The sequence below is a fragment of the Bombina bombina genome, chromosome 1, assembly GCF_027579735.1.
Source record: "Bombina bombina isolate aBomBom1 chromosome 1, aBomBom1.pri, whole genome shotgun sequence".
NCBI lineage: Eukaryota > Metazoa > Chordata > Amphibia > Anura > Bombinatoridae > Bombina > Bombina bombina.
Window position 1 is genome coordinate 218,394,735 of NC_069499.1, and position 23,331 is coordinate 218,418,065.

The window sequence follows — 23,331 nt, forward strand, 5'->3', positions numbered from 1 at the left end:
TTTCAAGGCCAAAAATAAACCTAATTTTCGTCCCTTTCGCAGAAACGGACCAGCCCCAAGTGCTACGTCCTCTAAGCAGGAGGGTAATACTTCTCAAGCCAATCCAGCCTGGAGACCTATGCAAGGCTGGAACAAAGGAAAGCAGGCCAAGAAACCTGCCACTGCTCCCAAGACAGCATGAGATGCGGGCCCCCGATCCGGGACCGGATTTGGTGGGGGGCAGACTCTCTCTCTTCACTCAGGCTTGGGCAAGAGATGTTCTGGATCCTTGGGCGCTAGAAATAGTCTCCCAAGGTTATCTTCTGGAAGTGATTCATCCTGTTCCATTAAGAGAACGAGGGATGGGGTTCTACTCCAATCTGTTCGTAGTTCCCAAAAAAGAGAGAACGTTCAGACCAATCTTAGATCTCAAGATCCTAAACAAGTTTCTCAAGGTTCCATCGTCCAAAATGGAAACCATTCGAACAATCCTTCCATCCAGGAAGGTCAATTCTTGACCACGGTGGATTTAAAGGATGCGTATCTACATATTCCTGTCCACAAGGAACATCATCGGTTCCTAAGGTTCGCATTCCTGGACAAACATTACCAGTTCGTGGCGCTTCCTTTCGGATTAGCCACTGCTCCAAGGATTTTCTCAAAGGTACTAGGGTCCCTCCTGGCGGTGCTAAGACCAAGGGGCATTGCTGTAGTACCTTACTTGGACGACATTCTGATTCAAGCGTCGTCCCTTCCTCAAGCAAAGGCTCACACGGACATAGTCCTGGCCTTTCTCAGATCTCACGGATGGAAAGTGAACGTGGAAAAGAGTTCTCTATCTCCGTCGACAAGAGTTCCCTTCTTGGGAACAATAATAGACTCCTTAGAAATGAGGATTTTTCTGACAGAGACCAGAAAAACAAAACTTCTAAACTCTTGTCGGATACTTCATTCCGTTCCTCTTCCTTCCATAGCGCAGTGCATGGAAGTGATAGGTTTGATGGTAGCGGCAATGGACATAGTTCCTTTTGCGCGCATTCATCTAAGACCATTACAACTGTGTATGCTCAGTCAGTGGAATGGGGACTATACAGACTTGTCTCCGAAGATACAAGTAAATCAGAGGACCAGAGACTCACTCCGTTGGTGGCTGTCCCTGGACAACCTGTCACAAGGGGTGACCTCCCGCAGACCAGAGTGGGTCATTGTCACGACCGACGCCAGTCTGATGGGCTGGGGCGCGGTCTGGGGATCCCTGAAAGCTCAGGGTCTTTGGTCTCGGGAAGAATCTCTTCTACCGATAAATATTCTGGAACTGAGAGCGATATTCAATGCTCTCAAGGCTTGGCCTCAGCTAGCGAGGGCCAAGTTCATACGGTTTCAATCAGACAACATGACGACTGTTGCGTACATCAACCATCAGGGGGGAACAAGGAGTTCCCTGGCGATGGAAGAAGTGACCAGAATCATTCAATGGGCGGAGACTCGCTCCTGCCACCTGTCTGCAATCCACATTCCAGGAGTGGAAAATTGGGAAGCGGATTTTCTGAGTCGTCAGACATTGCATCCGGGGGAGTGGGAACTCCATCCGGAAATCTTTGCCCAAATCACTCAACTGTGGGGCATTCCAGACATGGATCTGATGGCCTCTCGTCAGAACTTCAAGGTTCCTTGCTACGGGTCCAGATCCAGGGATCCTAAGGCGACTCTAGTAGATGCACTAGTAGCACCTTGGACCTTCAAACTAGCCTATGTATTCCCGCCGTTTCCTCTCATCCCCAGGCTGGTAGCCAGGATCAATCAGGAGAGGGCGTCGGTGATCTTGATAGCTCCTGCGTGGCCACGCAGGACTTGGTATGCAGATCTGGTGAATATGTCATCGGCTCCACCATGGAAGCTACCTTTGAGACGAGACCTTCTTGTTCAAGGTCCGTTCGAACATCCGAATCTGGTCCCACTCCAGCTGACTGCTTGGAGATTGAACGCTTGATCTTATCAAAGCGAGGGTTCTCAGATTCTGTTATTGATACTCTTGTTCAGGCCAGAAAGCCTGTAACTAGAAAAATTTACCACAAAATTTGGAAAAAATATATCTGTTGGTGTGAATCTAAAGGATTCCCTTGGGACAAGGTTAAGATTCCTAAGTGTCTATCCTTCCTTCGAGAAGGATTGGAAAAAGGATTATCTGCAAGTTCCTTGATGGGGCAGATTTCTGCCTTGTCTGTGTTACTTCACAAAAAGCTGGCAGCTGTGCCAGATGTTCAAGCCTTTGTTCAGGCTCTGGTTAGAATCAAGCCTGTTTACAAACCTTTGACTCCTCCTTGGAGTCTCAACTTAGTTCTTTCAGTTCTTCAGGGGGTTCCGTTTGAACCCTTACATTCCGTTGATATTAAGTTATTATCTTGGAAAGTTTTGTTTTTGGTTGCAATTTCTTCTGCTAGAAGAGTTTCAGAATTATCTGCTCTGCAGTGTTCTCCTCCTTATCTGGTGTTCCATGCAGATAAGGTGGTTTTACGTACTAACCTGGTTTTCTTCCAAAAGTTGTTTCTAACAAAAACATTAACCAGGAGATAGTCGTGCCTTCTCTGTGTCCGAAACCAGTTTCGAAGAAGGAACGTTTGTTGCACAATTTGGATGTTGTTCGCGCTCTAAAATTCTATTTAGATGCTACAAAGGATTTTAGACAAACATCTTCCTTGTTTGTTGTTTATTCTGGTAAAAGGAGAGGTCAAAAAGCAACTTCTACCTCTCTCTCTTTTTGGATTAAAAGCATCATCAGATTGGCTTACGAGACTGCCGGACGGCAGCCTCCTGAAAGGATCACAGCTCCTTCCACTAGGGCTGTGGCTTCCACATGGGCCTTCAAGAACGAGGCTTCTGTTGATCAGATATGTAGGGCAGCGACTTGGTCTTCACTGCACTCTTTTACCAAATTTTACAAGTTTGATACTTTTGCTTCTTCTGAGGCTATTTTTGGGAGAAAGGTTTTGCAAGCCGTGGTGCCTTCCATTTAGGTGACCTGATTTGCTCCCTCCCTTCATCCGTGTCCTAAAGCTTTGGTATTGGTTCCCACAAGTAAGGATGACGCCGTGGACCGGACACACCTATGTTGGAGAAAACAGAATTTATGTTTACCTGATAAATTACTTTCTCCAACGGTGTGTCCGGTCCACGGCCCGCCCTGGTTTTTTAATCAGGTCTGATAATTTTTTTTTTTTTCTTTAACTACAGTCACCACGGTATCATATGGTTTCTCCTATGCAAATATTCCTCCTTAACGTCGGTCGAATGACTGGGGTAGGCGGAGCCTAGGAGGGATCATGTGACCAGCTTTGCTGGCTCTTTGCCATTTCCTGTTGGGGAAGAGAATATCCCACAAGTAAGGATGACGCCGTGGACCGGACACACCGTTGGAGAAAGTAATTTATCAGGTAAACATAAATTCTGTTTTTTTTTCATTAAATTAAGTGTTTTCCAAGCTTGCTTGCTTCATTACTAGCCTGTTAAACATGTCTGACACTGAGGAAACTCATTGTTCAATTTATTTAGAAGCCATTGTGGAACCCCCTCTAAGAATGTGTCCCAATTGTACTGATATGTCAATAAATTGCAAACAGTATATTTTGACTTATAAGAATCTGGCATTAAATGATTCTCAGACAGAAGGAATTCAGGTTTCGCCATCTAGTTCTCCCCAAGTGTCACAACCAGTTACGCCCGCACAAGCAACGCCAAGTACTTCTAGTGCGTCTAATTCTTTCACCTTGCAAGATATGGCTTCAGTTATGAATACTACCCTCACAGAGGTTTTATCTAAACTGCCAGGGTTGCAAGGGAAGCGCAGTAGCTCTGGGTTAAGAACAAATGCTGAGCCTTCTGACGCTTTAGTAGCCGTATCCGATATTCCCTCACAATGTTCTGAGGTAGGGATGAGGGATTTTCTGTCTGAGGGAGAGATTTCTGATTCAGGAAAGATGTTCCCTCAGACAGATTCAGATATGACGGAATTTAAATTTAAGCTAGAGCACCTCCGTTTATTGCTCAGGGAGGTTTTAGCTACTCTGGATGATTGTGACCCTATTGTCGTTCCAGAGAAATTGTGTAAAATGGACAAATATTTAGAGGTTCCTGTTTACACTGATGTTTTTCCGGTCCCTAAGAGGATTTTGGACATTGTTACAAAGGAGTGGGATAGACCAGGTATTCCGTTCGCTCCCCCTTCTGTTTTTAAGAAAATGTTCCCCATTTCTGACACCATAAAGGACTCATGGCAGACAGTCCCTAAGGTGGAGGGAGCTATTTCTACTCTGGCTAAGCGTACAACTATACCTATTGAAGACAGTTGTGCTTTCATTGATCCTATGGATAAAAAGTTAGAGGGTCTCCTAAAGAAAATTTTTGTTCATCAGGGTTTTCTTCTTCAACCTATAGCATGCATTGTTCCGGTAACCACTGCAGCTGCTTTTTGGTTTGAGGCTCTAGAAGAGGCTCTTCAGATGGAGACCCCACTAGATTATATTTTGGACAGAATTAAGGCCCTTAAATTGGCTAATTCTTTTACTACAGACGCCGCTTTTCATCTTGCTAAGTTAGCGGCAAAGAATTCAGGTTTTGCCATTTTAGCGCGAAGAGCGTTATGGCTTAAGTCCTGGTCAGCTGATGTGTCATCTAAATCTAAGCTTTTCAGACATCACTGGAGGGAAGGGTCATGCCCTCCCTCAAGATAAGTCAAATAAGACAAGGATCAAACAAAATAATTTTCGTTCCTTTCGAAATTTCAAGGGTGATCCCGCTTCCTCTTCCCCTGCTGCAAAGCAAGAGGGGAACTTTGCTCAATCCAAGCCAACCTGGAGACCTAATCAGGCTTGGAACAAGGGTAAACAGGCCAAAAAGCCTGCTGCTGCCACTAAGACAGCATGAAGGGGTAGCCCCCGATCCGGGACCGGATCAAGTAGGGGGCAGACTTTCTCTCTTTGCTCAGGCCTGGGCAAGAGACGTTCAGGACTCCTGGGCCGTAGAAATTGTAACCCAGGGGTATCTCCTAGATTTCAAAGATTCTTCTCCAAGGGGGAGGTTCCATCTTTCTCAATTGTCTGTAAACCAGACAAAAAGAGAGGCGTTCTTATGCTGTGTAGAAGATCTTTTTACCATGGGAGTGATCTGCCCAGTTCCGAAAACAGAACAGGGGCAAGGTTTCTACTCCAATCTGTTTGTGGTTCTCAAAAAAGAGGGAACCTTCAGACCAATTCAAGATCTCAAGATCCTAAACCAATTCCTAAGATTTCCATCCTTCAGGATTGAGACCATTCAGACTATTTTACCAATGATCCAGGAGGGTCAATATATGACTACCGTGGATCTAAAGAATGCGTATCTACACATTCCTATCCACAAAGATCATCACCAGTTCCTCAGGTTTGCCTTTCTGGACAGGCATTACCAGTTTGTGGCTCTTCCCTTAGTGTTGGCCTTTCTAAGATCTCATGGGTGGAAGGTGAACGTGAAAAAGAGTTGTCTTATTCCTCTCACAAGAGTTCCATTCCTGGGAACTCTAATAGATTCGGTGGACATGAAAATATTTCTGACGGAGGTCAGGAAATCAAAGATTTTAACCACCTGCCGTTTGCTCGCTTTCATCTCAGACCACTGCAACTATGCATGCTCAACAGTGGAATGGGGATTATGCAGATTTATCTCCTCGGATATCTCTCAATCTCTTCTTTGGTGGTTGTCACAGGAATGTGTTTCCGCAGGCCAGCGTGGGTTATTGTGACGACGGACGCCAGCCTACTGGGCTGGGGTGCAGTCTGGAATTCCCTGAAAGCACAGGGTTTGTGGATTCAGGAGGAGGCCCTCCTACCGATAAATATTCTGGAATTAAGAGCGATATTCAATGCTCTTCAGGCATGGCCTCAGCTGGCTTCGGCCGGATTCATCAGGTTTCAGTCGGACAACATCACGACTGTAGCTTATATCAATGATCAGGGGGGAACAAGGATTTCCTTGGCGATGATAGAAGTTTCCAGGATAATCCGATGGGCAGAAACTCACTCTTGCCATCTATCAGCGATCTATATCCCAGGGGTGGAGAATTGGGAGGCAGATTTTTCATCCGGGGGAGTGGGAGCTCCATCCGGAGGTGTTTGCTCAACTGGTTCAGCTATGGGGCACACCAGAATTGGATCTGATGGTGTCTCGTCAGAACGCCAAACTTCCTCGTTACGGATCCAGGTCAAGAGATCCTCGGGCAGTACTGATAGATGCTCTAGCAGTACCCTGGTCGTTCAACCTGGCTTATGTGTTTCCACCATTCCCACTGCTTCCGCGTCTGATTGCCAGAATCAAACAGGAGAGAGCTTTGGTGATTTTGATAGCGCCTGCGTGGCCACGCAGGACTTGGTATGCAGACCTGGTGGAAATGTCATCTCTGCCACCATGGACTCTGCCACTGAGACGGGACCTTTTGATTCAAGGTCCATTCTAGCATCCAAATATAATTTCTCTGCAACTGACTGCTTGGAGATTGAACGCTTGATTTTATCAAAGCGGGGTTTCTCGGTCATAGATACCTTGATTCAGACTCAAAAGCCTGTCACCAGGAAGATCTATCATAAGATATGGCGTAAATATCTTTTTTGGTGTGAATCCAAAGGCTACTCATGGAGTAAGATCAGGATTCCTAGGATTTTGTCTTTTCTCCAAGAAGGATTGGAGAAAGGATTGTCCGCTAGTTCCTTAAAGGGACAGATATCTGCTTTGTCTATTCTGTTGAACAAGCGTCTGGCAGATGTCCCAGACGTTCGGGCTTTTTGTCAGGCTTTAGTTAGAATTAAGCCTGTATTTACACCTGTTGCTCCACCATGGAGTCTCAATTTAGTTCTTAAAGTTCTTTAGGGGGTTCCGTTTGAACCCATGCATTCCATAGATATTAAGCTTCTATCTTGGAAAGTTCTGTTTCTAGTTGCTATCTCTTCAGCTCGAAGAGTTTCTGAACTATCTGCATTACAATGTGACTCGCCTTATCTTGTTTTCCATGCTGATAAGGTGGTTTTGCGTACCAAACCTGGGTTCCTCCCTAAGGTTGTTTCTAACAGGAATATCAATCAGGAAATTGTTGTTCCTTCTCTGTCCTAATCCTTCTTCGAAGGACCGTCTGTTGCACAACTTGGACGTGGTTTGTGCCTTGAAGTTTTATTTGCAGGCAACCAAAGATTTTCGCCAATCTTTGTTGTCTATGCTGGAAAGCGTAGAGGTCAAAAGGCTACGGCTACCTCTCTTTCCTTTTGGCTGAAAAGCATCATCTGTTTGGCTTATGAGACTGCTGGACAGCAGCCTCCTGAAAGAATTACAGCTCACTCCACTAGAGCGGTGGCTTCCACATGGGCTTTTAAAAATGATGCTTCTGTTGAACAGATTTGTAAGGCTGCGACTTGGTCTTCGCTTCATACCTTTTACAAATTTTACAAATTTGATACTTTTGCTTCTTCGGAGGCTATTTTTGGGAGGTTTTGCAAGCAGTGGTGCCTTCCGTTTAGGTTCCTGTCTTGTCCCTCCCTTCATCCGTGTCCTAAAGCTTTGGTATTGGTATCCCACAAGTTAGGATGAATCTGTGGACTCGGTACATCTTTCAAAAGAAAACAGAATTTATGCTTACCAGATAAATTTCTTTCTTTTGCGATGTACCGAGTCCACGGCCCGCCCTGTCTATTCAAGACAGATAGTATTTTTTATTTAAACTTTAGTTACCTCTGCACCTTATAGTTTCTCCTTTTCTTCCTTGGCTTTCGGGTCGAATGACTGGGGGGTGGAGTTAAGGGGGGAGCTATATAGACAGCTCTGCTGTGGTGCTCTATTTGCTACTTCCTGTCAGGAAGGACAATATCCCACAAGTTAGGATGAATCCGTGGACTCGGTACATCGCAAAAGAGAGAAATTTATCAGGTAAGCATAAATTCTGTTTTTTTAAACATTTTATCTTGACTGAAAATGAGCCCTTCTCCTGTCCAGGAATCCAATACAGGCATATAGCAGTAGGGGTGGGAGCTGCTCCTTTCAGAAATGCTGTGCTAGCTAGCAGAGGGGACTGCAGTTTTAGCCTTTTTGCCAGCCGTGGGATTAACTGCATCTATGTATTTGAGCCGTTTCTTAGAGGGCAGGAGATTGTGTGGGAGGTTCCATAATGATTACATACCCTAAGTTTCAGACTGCAGACGTCCCTGGGGGGAAATATAAGTAAGTGGCTTTTTCCTCCTCTTCATTCTCCTGCATGGGCTCTGCTTTTAGACTTCTATAGATTGGTTGGCTGCTACTGAGATCAGAAAGTGAAAGTAAAACAGCCATTTTACAAATGTGTGCTAAAAGCAACCACTAGATGGAGCTGGTTTGCAAGAGATCACATACAAATCAATGCAGTACAGCCACATCTCAGGATAATTTTTTTTAACAAAAAATCGCATACCCTCGTGGGTTTTAAATTGCATATACGATTAATCGTGCAGCCTTAGTGTGTGTTAGCTTTCCTTTCTTTTCAGCAGTCATTGGCTCTACATTGATACATTTGCCATTGTGTCCTTGGTGTTTTTTTAATTTTTAAAGCCATTATGGCGTTTTATTCTGTCCTAACCGCAGTCTCAATGGTGTGCCTAGCATCATAGGGGACCCCCTCCTGACCCGATCCCATAACTGAAATCTCGTGATCGCTGGATTTCAATTTGTCTGCATCAGAACGTTGTTCCGTTGTAGACAAATTGACCCTGTCACGACAGAGTTAAAACCGTAGTTATTTCTGTTTTGTTTATGTGTGAATTGCAGTGACGTGCAGTAATAGGAGGCCTCCCCTGTCAAATCAGAAGAAAAATGTTTTAATGATTAATGTAAAAAAAAATAATAGTTGAGGGGTTTTTTGGCTTTACTATTTTGACCACGCCCCCTGGATACAGTCCCCCACCCCCCCTTTCCCTCCGTCAGCGCCACCAGATGTGATCCCAATATCATCACCCATGTTGCGCAATTAAGAGGCAGTGAGCGGTTCAGCTGCCCACCATGGATTGCGCAACATGGATGCTTGATAATGTTCTTTGCTCACTAAGAGCTAGCGCCACCTAGTGGTGTCTTGCAGCACCCCATACCATGCTCCAATAGAGGCGGTTCTTATAACCGCCTCCATGATGGAGCTAATCCGGACAGCCAATCAGCTATCAGAGCTGTTGGGGAGGCGTGCTGGGCTTGGACGCGGGAAAGTGAAGCGGATGGAGCTGCTGCCAAGTCTCATACCTCAGTCATGTCAGGTCAGTGAGTGGACTGTGTACTGTTTTTGCTGGTCACAATGTGTTAGAATCTCTCACAATGGTGATTCTGTGATTTCTCAGGTGGTGGTTGAGTAGCCTTATGTGCACTGTTTTTTGCTGATAGATATCACTTGTTGCGTGAGCGGACATATAGTGACACTGCACAATATATTCAATAGAATGTCTGTCTCACGTAACAAGTGATATCTATCAGAAAAAAACAGTGCACATAATGTTACTCAAACACCAGTTGAGATCACAGAATCACCATTGTGAGAGAGCGGTGAAGCAATCTGCTTGTGGCTTCCACGAGCAGCCCAAAGGATGACCTCAGTCTTTATTGTGCACTGACTGCAATGAGAGGCATTTGTCCAGCCCGGCCCGGGGAGAAGGGGGAGAGAACAGTCAGTGAGGGGGGCAGCAGCAGCACAGGGAGGGTAAGTGCTAGCAAGGCTCAGATTTCAGGGAAAGACTAGTTCTATCGTACAGCACAGCATGCTGCTTACTTTTCATCTGTCTGTTCTGAATACTTTCTCTCTCCCCTTGTCCTAAAAACACAGATCTGGAATTAAAGGTAAAGAAAAAAAAAAGAAACTGCTTGTTGAACTGATTACAGTGCTCCAGCCCTCATGATATTGCCGCAGTAAACAGTTCAACAAGCAGTTTCTTTTTTTTTCTTTACCTTTAATTCCAGATCTGGCTGCTTTAGTGTTAGACAGTGTATGTATTAAACATTATTAAAGCATTTATTCTGTTTGTCTCTTGGTGTCAGGATAGTGGCTTGCTATGATAGCTGGCTACTTTAGTGTCAGAATACACTTTTTAATAATGTTTAATACATACACTGTCTGACACTAAAGTAGCCAGCCATAGCAAGCCACTATCCTGACACCCAGAGACAAACAGAATACATTTTTTAATAATGTTTAATACATATACTGTCTGCTTGTCTCTGGGTGTCAGGATAGTGGCTTGCTATGATAGCTGGCTAATTTAGTGTCAGACAGTGTATGTATTAAACATTATTAAAAAGTGTATTCTGCTTGTCTTTGGGTGTCAGGATAGTGGCTTGCTATGATGGCTGGCTACTTTAGTGTCAGACAGTGTGTGTATTAAACATTATTGAAAAGTGTATTCTGCTGGTCTCTGGGTGTCTGGATAGTGGCTTGCTATGATGGCTGGCTACTTTAGTGTCAGACAGTGTATGTATTAAACATTATTAAAACATTTATTCTGTTTGTCTTTGGGTGTCAGGATAGTGGCTTGCTATGATGGCTGGCTACTTTAGTGTCAGACAGTGTGTGTATTAAACATTATTGAAAAGTGTATTCTGCTGGTCTCTGGGTGTCAGGATAGTGGCTTGCTATTATGGCTGGCTACTTTAGTGTCAGACATTGTATGTATTAAACATTATTAAAAAGTGTATTCTGTTTGTCTCTGGGTGTCAGGATAGTGGCTTGCTATGAACCAGTATATAACAATCGCATATGGCACCTAGCTGGTTTCTTAAGGTCTGATTATCTCTCTTCAAAGAGATGGGTTACATTTTTGTGATTTAAACATAAACTGTTAATTAATCAGATGCCTACGGGCAAGATACTAAAATTCATTTCTTGTGCTGTAATTATAGAATAAAAGGGAAACAAAATAAACAATAATACTATTTAAATAGAAAAGTTCAGACTAGAGCATCTTTTGTGAGCTAAGCCATTCTAGGTTTTACATTTTCTATTGAAACTTTCATTACAGCAATTGTATTGTCATCTTTAATTTTGTTTTACATGTATGAGATAGTGATTTTAGACAAAATAGGGAATATCCAAAATGTATTTCTCTTGTAAGGTGTATCCAGTCCACGGATTCATCCATTACTTGTGGGATATTCTCCTTCCCAACAGGAAGCTGCAAGAGGATCACCCACAGCAGAGCTGTCTATATATCTCCTCCCCTAACTGCCACTTCCCAGTCATTCTCTTGCAGCTCTCGACAAGGGAAGTAGCTAGAGAGATGTGGAGGGGCCTATTTTCCATTAGTTTTTGCAGCTTGAGACATCCAGCTTCCCTGAAGGAGTCCCCTGAACATATAGGACCTCTCTAAGGGCCTTACAAAGTCGTTGTATGGGCAGGTAGGGCCACAGTAGAGCTTTGGCAGTTTGTTGTGACTGTTAAAAAAATGTTTATCGGTTTTTTTTTTATCCGGTTTTGAAACTAAGGGGTTAATCATCAATTTGCAAGTGGGTGCAATGCTCTTTCAGCCTATTATACACACTGTAAAAATCTATCATAAGATATGGTGTAAATATCTTCATTGATATGAATCCAAGGGTTACTCATGGAGTAAAGTCAGGATTCCCAGGATATTGTCTTTTCTCCAAGAAGGATTGGAGAAGGGATTGTCAGCTAGTTCCTTAAAGGGACAGATTTCTGCTCTGTCTATTCTTTTGCACAAGCGTCTGGCGGATGTTCCAGACGTTCAGGCGTTTTGTCAGGCTTTAGTTAGAATCAAGCCTGTGTTTAAACCTGTTGCTCCGCCATGGAGTTTAAATTTAGTTCTTAAAGTTCTTCAAGGGGTTCCGTTTGAACCTCTGCATTCCATAGATATCAAGCTTTTATCTTGGAAAGTTCTGTTCTTGGTAGCTATCTCTTCGGCTCGAAGAGTTTCAGAGTTATCTGCCTTGCAGTGTGATTCCCCTTATCTGATCTTCCATGCAGATAAGGTAGTTTTGCGTACCAAACCTGGGTTTCTTCCTAAGGTGGTATCCATTAAGAATATCAATCAAGAGATTGTTGTTCCGTCACTGTGTCCTAATCCTTCTTCTTCAAAGAAGTATAATCCGCTTAGCTTATGAGACTTCTGGCCAGCAGCCTCCTGTAAGAATTGCAGCTCATTCCACTAGAGCGGTGGCTTCCACATGGGCCTTTAAAAATGAGGCTTCTGTTGAACAGATTTGTAAGCGGCGACTTGGTCTTCGCTTCATACTAATTTGATACTTTTGCTTCTTCGGAGGCTATTTTTGGGAGAAAGGTCTTACAGGCAGTGGTGCCTTCCGTTTAAGCGCCTGGCTTGTCCCTCCCTTCATCAGTGTCCTATAGCTTTGGTATTGGTATCCCACAAGTAATGGATGAATCCGTGGACTGGATACACCTTACAAGAGAAAACAAAATTTATGCTTACCTGATAAATTTATTTCTCTTGTGGTGTATCGAGTCCAAGGCCCGCCCTGTCATTTTAAGGCAGGTGTTTTTTAATTTTTAAACTACAGTCACCACTGCACCCTATAGTTTCTCCTTTCTCTTGCTTGTCTTCGGTCGAATGACTGGGAGGTGGCAGTTAGGGGAGGAGCTATATAGACAGCTCTGCTGTGGGTGATCCTCTTGCAGTTTCCTGTTGGGAAAGAGAATATCCCACAAGTAATGGATGAATCCGTGGACTGGATACACCACAAGAGAAATAAATTTATCAGGTAAGCATAAATTTTGTTTTTCCTTAAAAATAATTTTTTGGGAGTGTGCCAGATGTTTAGCAAGCTACTGACTATAAAATTATGCACCAAGGGTGTGCCCTTTTAAAGCCTTTTGTATTTACTCATGTATGTTAAACTATTCTTGTACCCCCAACAGGCCAGGTTTTCATCATAGCTGAACCGGTGCACAGGTGAAGAAATCAGCTGATAAGTAACATTATGGTTACTAACTTGCTCTTACCTATCAGCTGATTATTTCACTTGTGCACTGGTTCAGCTATAATGAAAACCTGTCTTGTTGGTGGTACTTGATGACCGCGGTTAAGAAACAATGCTTTAGTTTAATTTAAGCTTCCTCTATTGGGTTCATATGTGTTTCTCCTGCGTATCTAAACCAGTGCCTCACCAGCCTCTGACCTCACCGCACGTCACTGGTGAATTGTAGAGGTTTCTTCAGGTTCTCGTAAGAGTCTAATGCAATCCATAAAAAAAAAGCAACACTGATTTGGATTGGGTTTCACGTATGTAACAAGTTGTTAGTTTTTTGCCCTTTTAAATCTTTTGAGCAGTGGTGACATGACAGCTTTCATTCCCTCATTTAAATAAAGTAATGTCCCTCCCTCTCACTGATCATTTGTCCTAATGCTACTAGAGAATAAAGTGGGATGTGACCTATAGAAATCCTATGCGCACAGAAGGTAAAGCTTTGGATGTCTGTATGTTATCATCTACCATAACATGCATCACAGTGAAAATACCTGCTTTAGTATACACTTTACCCTTCTTTTAGGAATATGGATTATACCAGGGGCCGACAAATCTGTTTAAAATATAGGAGCCAATAAAAAATATTTAGGAACCAGGCACACTTTTAGGAGCCAGACAGTGGTATTTGTATATAGATACATGGAGAATAACCCAGAAACTTTGGAGCCAAGGGATAAAATTCTAGGAGCCAGTGGCTCCCAGGCTCCTGGGTTTGTCGAGCCCTGGATTAGACTGCTGATATTAACCCCACGTTAGAGAATTATTCTTCTAAGATTTCAGCTATCAGTTAAAGAGTTACTTTCACATTTTGATTAAATGTAAATACATTTTTGGACCATTGTTGTGAAATGATTTTCCTGTATGACATGTTCTGATAATTTTGTTTTCTTAATAGGAGTTGGTGCAGCAGTAATTGATAACTACCTCTATGTCGTTGGAGGTCACTCAGGGTCATCTTATTTGAATACTGTGCAGAAATATGATCCCATCTCAGACACCTGGCTGGATGTGGCTGGTATGGCATGTTCTAGATGTAACTTTGGTTTAACTGCTCTTTGATGGATCAAACAACATCCAGGACACGTTATGACAATATTTTCTACCCAAAAGGATGTCCAAGGCTTTCAAAGCCAAATTCAGAAACTGAAATTGGTCCTTACAGAGGTTCAAAATCTGTCACTGAGCAATTGATCTGTACATGATATTAAAGTAACAATAAAAAAATGTATCGATGATGATGACGACCTTCCTTAAAATCAACACCTAAATTCTGACTGGTTTGCCTCTAAGATATTAAGCCCATCTTAATGGCACAAAAGTAATTACTGACTAAAAAAAAAATCACAATTTTAATGGTTTTGCGTGTCGAATATGTTTCCTTATATTTATGTCTACTGCCATGTCCAATTTGGTAAAATAAGTTTGCACGTCTAAAGGCAAAAAAACTACATTATTTCCATGGAGAAGTAGAAGCATCTACTCACAAGTAAAGTTGTTAACTATAAACTGTATCATAACATTGTATCAAGAACAAAATGGGATAAGGTAATGGATTTCAAACTATGTATATGTATACAAACATCCTACTATCTATAAATGTCCATTAATCTTCCTATTCAGAATATTGAGTGGCCTGGTAACATTTTCCTTGTGCCCTTGAATGTATATATGAGTGTATATAAATATATTGAAAAATAATTATTTTTATGACTGAGCACTGACAATTGGAGTCAGTTGCTCATCCATAGGTTATTCTGGCTTTCAATAAGCTTTGTAGCAGTTTTACATCACATAATAACATCATATAGATTACTAACATTTTTTGTGCACAAACAAGTTCACTATGCAAATGATCTTTCCTACACATTTGTTTGTGTACTAAACTGTGTTTTAAACTCCAGTTAAGATCTGCTAATTCTGACAGTTCTGCAACTAATATTCCAAAGTAAGAGAATTCTATTAGAATTAAAATATCTTATGGTTTCTGTAAATTTAAGTTTTCAGTTTTAATGACCATATGCAGTTGGCTGACCTTTTAATATCTAGCTTACATTATTGTCTGTCTTTGAGTTCCCAGGAACTGTAGTAATGGCTGAGATGAATATCATTAAAAAGACTTCTAATGTTTACGGAGTGTAAGTACAGATTTTAAAATAACAAAAAAAAAAAGGATGGAAAAGAGTGAAAAACACAATAACCTATTAAAGCTCTTTGAGGAGTCTGTGCACCCAAATCATTCTGCACAAATATTGTATTTCAATTGTAAGAATTTTTTTCAAAGGTCACAAAAGTCTTTCCCAATGATAAACATGTCATTTTATTTATATATAAATATATATATATATATATATACATATACATACACAAATAGCAACACATTAATACACAGATGTGCAAGCAGCCATAGTTAGCTACTTAGGGCCAGATTATGAATAGATAAAACATGTTCCAGTCATAGTGGATCGTTACTTAGCTCTCCCGCACGAACGTTAACTGCGCTAGAAGTAAGCTTTTTGAGCGTCGGATTGCACTTGTATTGCGTGCATCAGGTTGCGCTCATATTGCGAGTTGAAAGTAACTTCTTTGGTTTGCGCCCTAACCTGATGAGCGTAAGACGCCAAACTTAGAATATTTTGCTCCCAATAGCGTATTCCCCCATAGAAGTCAATAGAGCAAAAAAGTGGAAAAAAATACCTTACTCGTGCGGAAACACGATTGCATATTCACAAGTGCGACAACCCGACATAAAATATGAATATTCCATTTTCCAATGTTCTTCACAAAGAATGATTTATTTATATATATATATATATATATATATATATATATATATATATATATATATATATATATATATATATATATATATATATACTTAAATCATATTCTGCTATGTGCAGAACATTGGAATGTGAAATATTTACAGTCAATATACAGTATAACACTTTATTAAATATGAATATTGCATAAATGTTTTTTCATGTTTTCATCTAGTTAACTGCATAGGGCTCCAGTGGTGTGTGTGTATATGTATGTGTGTATGTATGTGTGTGTATGTATATGTATGTGTGTGTATATATATATGTATGTATGTATATATGTATGTGTATTAAAATATACACATACATATATACATATATATATATATGTGTGTATAGATAGATATACAGTACTGTGCAAAAGTCTTGGGCCACCATTAGATTTCTTGTTTTAGCAAATTGATAATGACCCTCCATATTTATTTTTCGGTCTCTTTTAAGACACAAACAGAAAATACAGGAAATATGTACACAAAATATGAAAACCCCACAGTTCTCAGAACAAAATGGCTTCTTCAGGCAAAAGTTAGTATTTAGTGTGACATCCCTTGGCACTAAGCATATCTTGAACCCTTTTGTAGGCTGTCCTCAAGTTTTCTCAAGTAATCTGGTATATTGTACAAGGCTTCCCAGAGTTCTTCTTTAGATTTAGGTTGTCTTTTTTTTATTTCTCTGTCCAGGGGATTCCATACTGCCTGTATAATATTTATGTTTGTATTCTGTGGAGGCCAGTCCATGACTGTCAGTGTTTCATCAGCTGTTTTTCTCTCCAAATGCATTAGCATTGTGCTTGGGAATCATTATCATGCTGAAAAGTAAAACCATTGCCAATCATGCGCTTTCCAGAAGGAATGGCATGATGAATAAGGCGTCCATTGCCGAAATGTGTAAGACATGTTCAGCCTGTTGATCCTTTGATGATTTTATTGTTTTACTTGTCTTTCCATAATTGAATAAATATAAATTTGTATACAGTGTCTTCGCTGGGTTTCACTGACTTTTTGATGAATTAAAAACTGTCTGTACTTTTAAGCATTCATGATCTCATCAATTCAGACAATATCGGCAACACCACTGGCAGAAATGCAGCCCCAAACCAGGACAGACCTTCAAGCATGTTTCACTGAAGGCCACAAGAACAAATTTTTCCATCTCTCTCCAACTTTTCTGCTCACATATTGTCGACGATTGGACCTAAAAATTTCAAACTTGGATTTGTTACTCCATAGTACCCTTTTCACTGATCTTCATGCCATTCTTTGAGAGCTTTAGCATATCTTAGCCATTATACCCTGTTCCCCTTCCAAAAAAAGTGATTTCTTGGCTGCTATCCTTCCACATAGACCATTCCTGATCAAGCTTTTTCGAACTGTAGAAGGATCACCTTGGCATCCCTATAAAGCTGCCAGATGCTGAGCCAGGTTCTTGCTGGACTTCTGGTCTCTCAAAGAAGAAACTTCTCATCAGAAGTTTTCTTGGCCTTCTAGTCCTTTTTTTGTCCTTGACCTATCCTGATTCTTCAAATTTGTTTCTAACAGCTTGAACACCACATCTTAAGTGTCCAGTTTGTTTGCTAATTTACCTTTTAAAAGTGGTCTTGCTGATGCAAAAGTATATTATGTCTTTCTGTGATCTTTGGCATTTTGAATGGAATGATGTGATTTGAAAGTTGGTCTTATTAGCAAGCTTCCAATGGATTAAACTCATACCACATGCGTATGTAATGCTCAGGCATGCCTTGCACATACCTGGTGTAATAGACCTTTTTCACAGCAGTAATTTTGACATTAAATAGTAGGACAAATAAAGGCGCTAGCAATGACATTAATTAGGGTTCCACTCCATTTATGTTTACAAGAGCCAGGGGAGGTCACACTAAATACTTGCCACTTTAGTCTATAGATGCATTTTTTTCTGATATATATATATATATATATATATATATATATATGTATATGTATGTGTGTGCATACATATGTATTTGTCTTTATATTCGCATATATATGTCTGTAAATACATAAATACACGAACAAATACATAAGTACACACACACATATATATATATATATATATACATACACAGTGTGTGTGTGTCTGTGTATATATATGTATATGTATGTACTTATCTCTGTTAAAGCCCTTTGCCTACCCTTATAACGTTTTTGTGCAATATTTTTTTAAAATATTTTTTATTAGAAAGTGTTGTTATGAGTGTAACTGTACTACTTTGTAATGTATTTTTAATGTGTTTTGTGACACTTTTTTGTTTTGCAAAACAGTTAATCGGAGCTCTGAGGAGGCGCTAACCCAACGCGTGTTAACTTCAATTGCGCTCAAGCGATCATGTTTACTTTTAACTTGTAATATGAGCGCAAACACCCGCAATAAACCCCTTTTCTCTTGTAAGATTTATTGAGTCCACGGATTCATCCTTACTTGTGGGATATTCTCCTTCCCTACAGGAAGTGTCAGAGAGAGCACCCACAGCAGAGCTGTCTATATAGCTCCTCCCTTAGCTCCACCCCCCAGTCATTCTCTCTGCCTGCTTAAAGGGACAGTATACACTCATTTTCATATAACTGCATGTAATAGACACTACTATAAAGAATAAGATGCACAGATACTGATATAAAAATCCAGTATAAAACTGTTTAAAAACTTACTTAGAAGCTGTCAGTTTGGCTCTTTTGAAAAGGTAGCTGGAAAGCCCACTGCAAGTGGCAAATAAGACACTCCCCCCCTCCCCCTTCTTTTGCATATGAAAAGACCCTTTACACAAACAGCAGCAAGCTGGAGAAGGTAGCTGACCGTATTCACATAAAACTTTGGGGCTTGGTTAGGAGTCTGAAAATCAGAGCAATGTTATTTAAAAATAAGCAAAACTATACATTTATTTTAAAAAAAACTTCACGGGCTATATAAATAGATCATCTACAAAACATTTATGCAAATAAAAAATGAGTGTATAATGTCACTTTAACTGCTAGGAAGGGCAAAGAGCTATGTGGTGACAAAAATGTTAGTTTTTTGTTACTCAAGCAAAAGTTTGTTATTTTAAATGGTACCGGTGTGTACTATTTACTCTGGCAGAAAAGGGATGAAGATTTCTGCAAGGAGGATGATGATCTTAGCACTTTGTAACTAAGATCCACTGCTGTTCTCACAAGGGCTGAAGAGTACTGGAAAACTTCAGTTGGGAGAACGGTTTGCAGGCTAAGCTGCATATGAGGTATGTTCAGTCTATATTTTTCTAGACAGACTGTGTTAATTCTAGAAAAGGCTGGCAATATCCCCATGAGGGAAGGGTAAGCTGTATTCAGATACTTTGATAGGAATTTCAGCTTGTTTGAAGGGCTCATTAGTTACTGGTGACACTGTTAGGAAAAAACGTTTTTTATTCAGTGAAAAATTATAACGTTTTTTGAAGGGACTAAAGGGGTCATTGTGGCTTGTTTTTGAGTTTTGTAACTCACATGATTAATTAAGAGACACTCTGGTGTTTCTCTGATAGGCCTCAAAACATTGAGTGTGGTGGGAGGGGCCTATTTTCGCGCCTCAGTTGCGCAGTTTCTTTTCCTCTGAGACATCTAACTGCTTCTCCTGAGGTTCCTGCTGTGTTTGAGGGCTGTAAAAGAAGTTTTTCCCCCCACAAATCGTTCTGAAGGGCAGGTAGGAGCCACAGCAGAGCTGTGGCAAGGTGCTAAAAGTCTTTTTTACCAGTTTTGACGTTTTTTTCAATCCGGTTTTGCCATTAAGAGGTTAATTGTTTATTTGCATAGCTGTGCAAAGTCACTAAGTCTTTATGATGCTACTGTAAAAAATTCGTTAAGTTTACTTCTTTTTTACACTGTTTTGCAGAATTTGTGCAGCTTTTTTTCCTCTTAAAGGCACAGTACCGTTTTATTTCTAAGTGTTATTTACTACTGATTACAGTGTTTTCCAAGCTTGCTTGTTACATTACTAGCCTGTTAAACATGTCTGACACCAAGGAAAATCCTTGTTCAATATGTTTGGAAGCCATTGTTGAAACCCCTCTTAGAATGTGTCCCAATTGTACTGATATGTCTATAAACTATAAAGAACATATATTAGCACTTAAAAATAGAGCAATAGATGATTCTCAATCAGAAGTAAATGAGGGTTCGCCATCTAGCTCTCCCCAAGTGTCACAACCAGTAACGCCCGCACAAGTGACGCCAAGTACCTCTAGTGCGTCAAATTCTTTTACTTTACAAGACATGGCCACAGTTATGAATACAACCCTCACAGAGGTTTTATCTAAACTGCCTGGTTTACAAGGAAAGCGGGACAGCTCTGGGTTTAGGAAAAATGCTGAGCCGTCTGACGCTTTAGTAGCCGTATCTGATATGCCCTCACAATGCTCTGAAGGGGCGAGGGATTTGTTATCTGAGGGAGAAATTTCTGATTCAGGAAAGACGCTTCCTCAGACAGATTCTGATATGACTGCCTTTAAATTTAAGCTTGAACACCTCCGCTTATTGCTCAGGGAGGTATTAGCAACTCTAGATGATTGTGACCCTATAGTGGTTCCAGAGAAATTGTGTAAAATGGATAAATACTTAGAGGTTCCTGATTACACTGATGTTTTTCCAGTTCCTAAGAGGATTGTGAATATTATTACTAAGGAGTGGGATAGACCAGGTATTCCGTTCTCTCCCCCTCCTGTTTTTAAGAAAATGTTTCCCATATCTGACACCATGCGGGACTCGTGGCAGACAGTTCCTAAGCCTGGAGGGAGCTATTTCTACTCTGTCTAAGCGTACAGCTATACCTATCGAAGACAGTTGTGCTTTCAAAGATCCTATGGATAAAAAATTAGAGGGTCTCCTGAAGAAAATATTTGATAATCAGGGTTTTTCTCTCCAACCTATTGCGTGCATTGTTCCTGTAACTACTGCAGCTGCTTTCTGGTTTGAGGCTCTAGAAGAGGCTCTTCAGATGGAGACTCCAATAGAGGAGATTATGGACAGAATCAAGGCCCTTAAGTTGGCTAATTCTTTTATTACAGATGCTGCATTTCAACTGGCTAAATTAGCGGCAAAGAATTCAGGTTTTGCCATTTTAGCACGCAGGGCATTATGGCTTAAGTCCTGGTCTGCTGATGTGTCATCTAAATCTAAACTTTTGAAAATCCCTTTCAAAGGAAAGACCCTATTATGAACTGAAAGAAATTATTTCGGACATCACTGGAGGGAAAGGTCATGCCCTTCCTCAGGATAGATCAAATAAGATGAGGACCAAACAAAATAATTTTTGTTCCTTTCGGAACTTTAAGAGTGGTTCCGTTTCATCTTCCTCTGCTGCAAAGCAAGAGGGGAATTTTGCCCAATCCAAGTCAGTCTGGAGACCTAACCAGGCTTGGAACAAGGGTAAACAGGCCAAGAAGCCTGCAGCTGCCTCTAAGACAGCATGAAGGGGTAGCCCCCGATCCGGGACCGGATCTAGTAGGGGGCAGACTCTCTTCGCTCAGGCTTGGGGAAGAGATGTTCACGATCCCTGGGCTTTAGAAATTGTGTCCCAGGGATATCTTCTGGAATTCAAAGACTCCCTTCCAAGGGGGATATTTTATATTTCTCGATTGTCTGTAAACCAGACAAAGAGAGAGGCGTTCTTACGCTGTGTAGAAGATCTACATACCATGGGGGTGATCCGCCCAGTCCCAAAAGAGGAACAAGGGCTAGGGTTCTACTCAAACCTGTGTGTGGTTCCCAAGAAAGAGGGAACTTTCAGACCAATCTTGGATCTCAAAATTCTAAACTAGTTCCTCAAAGTTCCATCATTCAAGATGGAGACCATTCGGACTATTCTGCCTCTGATCCAGGAGGGTCAATATATGACTACCGTGGATTTAAAGGATGTGTATCTACACATCCCTATTCACAGAAATCATCATCAGTTTCTTAGATTTGCCTTTCTAAACAGGCAATACTAGTTTGTGGCTCTTCCATTCGGGTTGGCCACGTCTCCAAGAATTTTCACAAAGGTGCTAGGGTCCCTTCTGGCGGTTCTACGACCTCGGGGCATAGCAGTGGCGCCTTATCTAGACGACATCTTTATTCAGGCGTCGACTTTTCAGCTAGCCAAGTCTCACACGGACATTGTGTTGGTTTTTCTGAGATCACATGGGTGGAAGGTGAACATAAAAAAGAGTTCTCTCTTCCCTCTTACAAGAGTTTCCTTTCTAGGGACTCTGATAGATTCGGTAGAAATGAAAATATTTCTGACGGAGGTCCGAAAATCAAAACTCTTAACCACTTGCCGAACTCTTCATCCATTCCTCGGCCGTCAGTGGCTCAGTGTATGGAGGTAATCGGACTCATGGTAGCGGCAATGGACATAGTTCCTTTTGCCCGCCTACACCTCAGACCACTGCAACTATGCATGCTCAAACAGTGGTATGGGGATTATGCAGATTTATCTCCTCAACTGCATCTGGACCAGGGGACCAGAGATTCTCTTCTCTGGTGGTTGTCTCAGGACCACCTGTCTCAGGGAATGTTCTTCCACAGGCCAGAGTGGCTCATTGTAACGACAGATTCCAGCCTGCTAGGCTGGGGTGCAGTCTGGAACTCCCAGAAAGCACAGGGCTTATGGGCTTCGGAGGAATCTCTTCTTCCGATAAACATTCTAGAACTGAGAGTGATATTCAATGCGCTTCAGGCATGGCCTCAGCTTGCTGCAGCCAAATTCATCAAGTTTCAGTCGGACAACATCACGACTGTAGCTTATATCAATCATCAAGGAGGAACAAGGAGTTCTCTAGCGATGATGGAGGTAACCAAAATAATCCGATGGGCAGAGGATCACTCTTGCCATCTCTCAGCAATCCACATCCCAGGAGTAGAGAACTGGGAGGCGGATTTTCTAAGTCGTCAGACTTTTCATCCGGGGGAGTGGGAACTCCATCCGGAGGTATTTGCTCAGCTGATTCAGCTATGGGGCACACCAGAATTGGATCTGATGGCGTCTCGTCAGAATGCCAAACTTCCTCGTTACGGGTCCAGGTGCCGGGATCCCAAGGCGGTACTGATAGATGCTCTAGCAGTGCCTTGGTCCTTCATTCCACCGTTTCCTCTCCTCCCTCGTCTTTTTGACAGAATCAAGCAGGAGAGAGTTTTGGTGATTCTGATAGCACCTGCATGGCCACGCAGGACTTGGTATGCAGAACTAGTGGGCATGTCCTTTGTCTGACTGCTTGGAGATTAAACGCCTGATTCTATCAAAGCGTAGGTTCTCTGAGTCGGTCATTGATACCCTGATTCAGGCTAGAAAACCTGTCACCAGGAAGATCTATCATAAGATTTGGTGCAAGTATCTTTATGGTGTGAATCCAAAGGTTACTCATGGAGTAAGATTAGAATTCCTAGAATATTGTCTTTTCTCCAAGAAGGTTTGGAGAAGGGATTATCAGCTAGTTCTCTAAAAGGGCAAATATCTGCTTTGTCTATTCTACTACACAAACGTCTGGCAGATGTCCCAGACGTTCAAGCATTTA

General features: G+C 41.6%; 1 protein-coding gene across 2 annotated transcripts in view; it reads left to right on the forward strand.

The window, feature by feature from the left end:
- The window catches only part of KLHL28 (kelch like family member 28), a 305,199-nt gene that overhangs the window by 177,556 nt on the left and 104,312 nt on the right, over nucleotides 1-23,331 (forward strand). The window contains exon 5 of one of the 2 annotated variants that reach the window (XM_053697850.1): nucleotides 13,892-14,011. In XM_053697850.1, the coding sequence (XP_053553825.1) occupies nucleotides 13,892-14,011 (120 nt within the window). Of the gene's footprint in view, nucleotides 1-13,891; nucleotides 14,235-23,331 lie in introns of those variants that run through there. The other variant, XM_053697851.1, reaches the window with a different exon arrangement.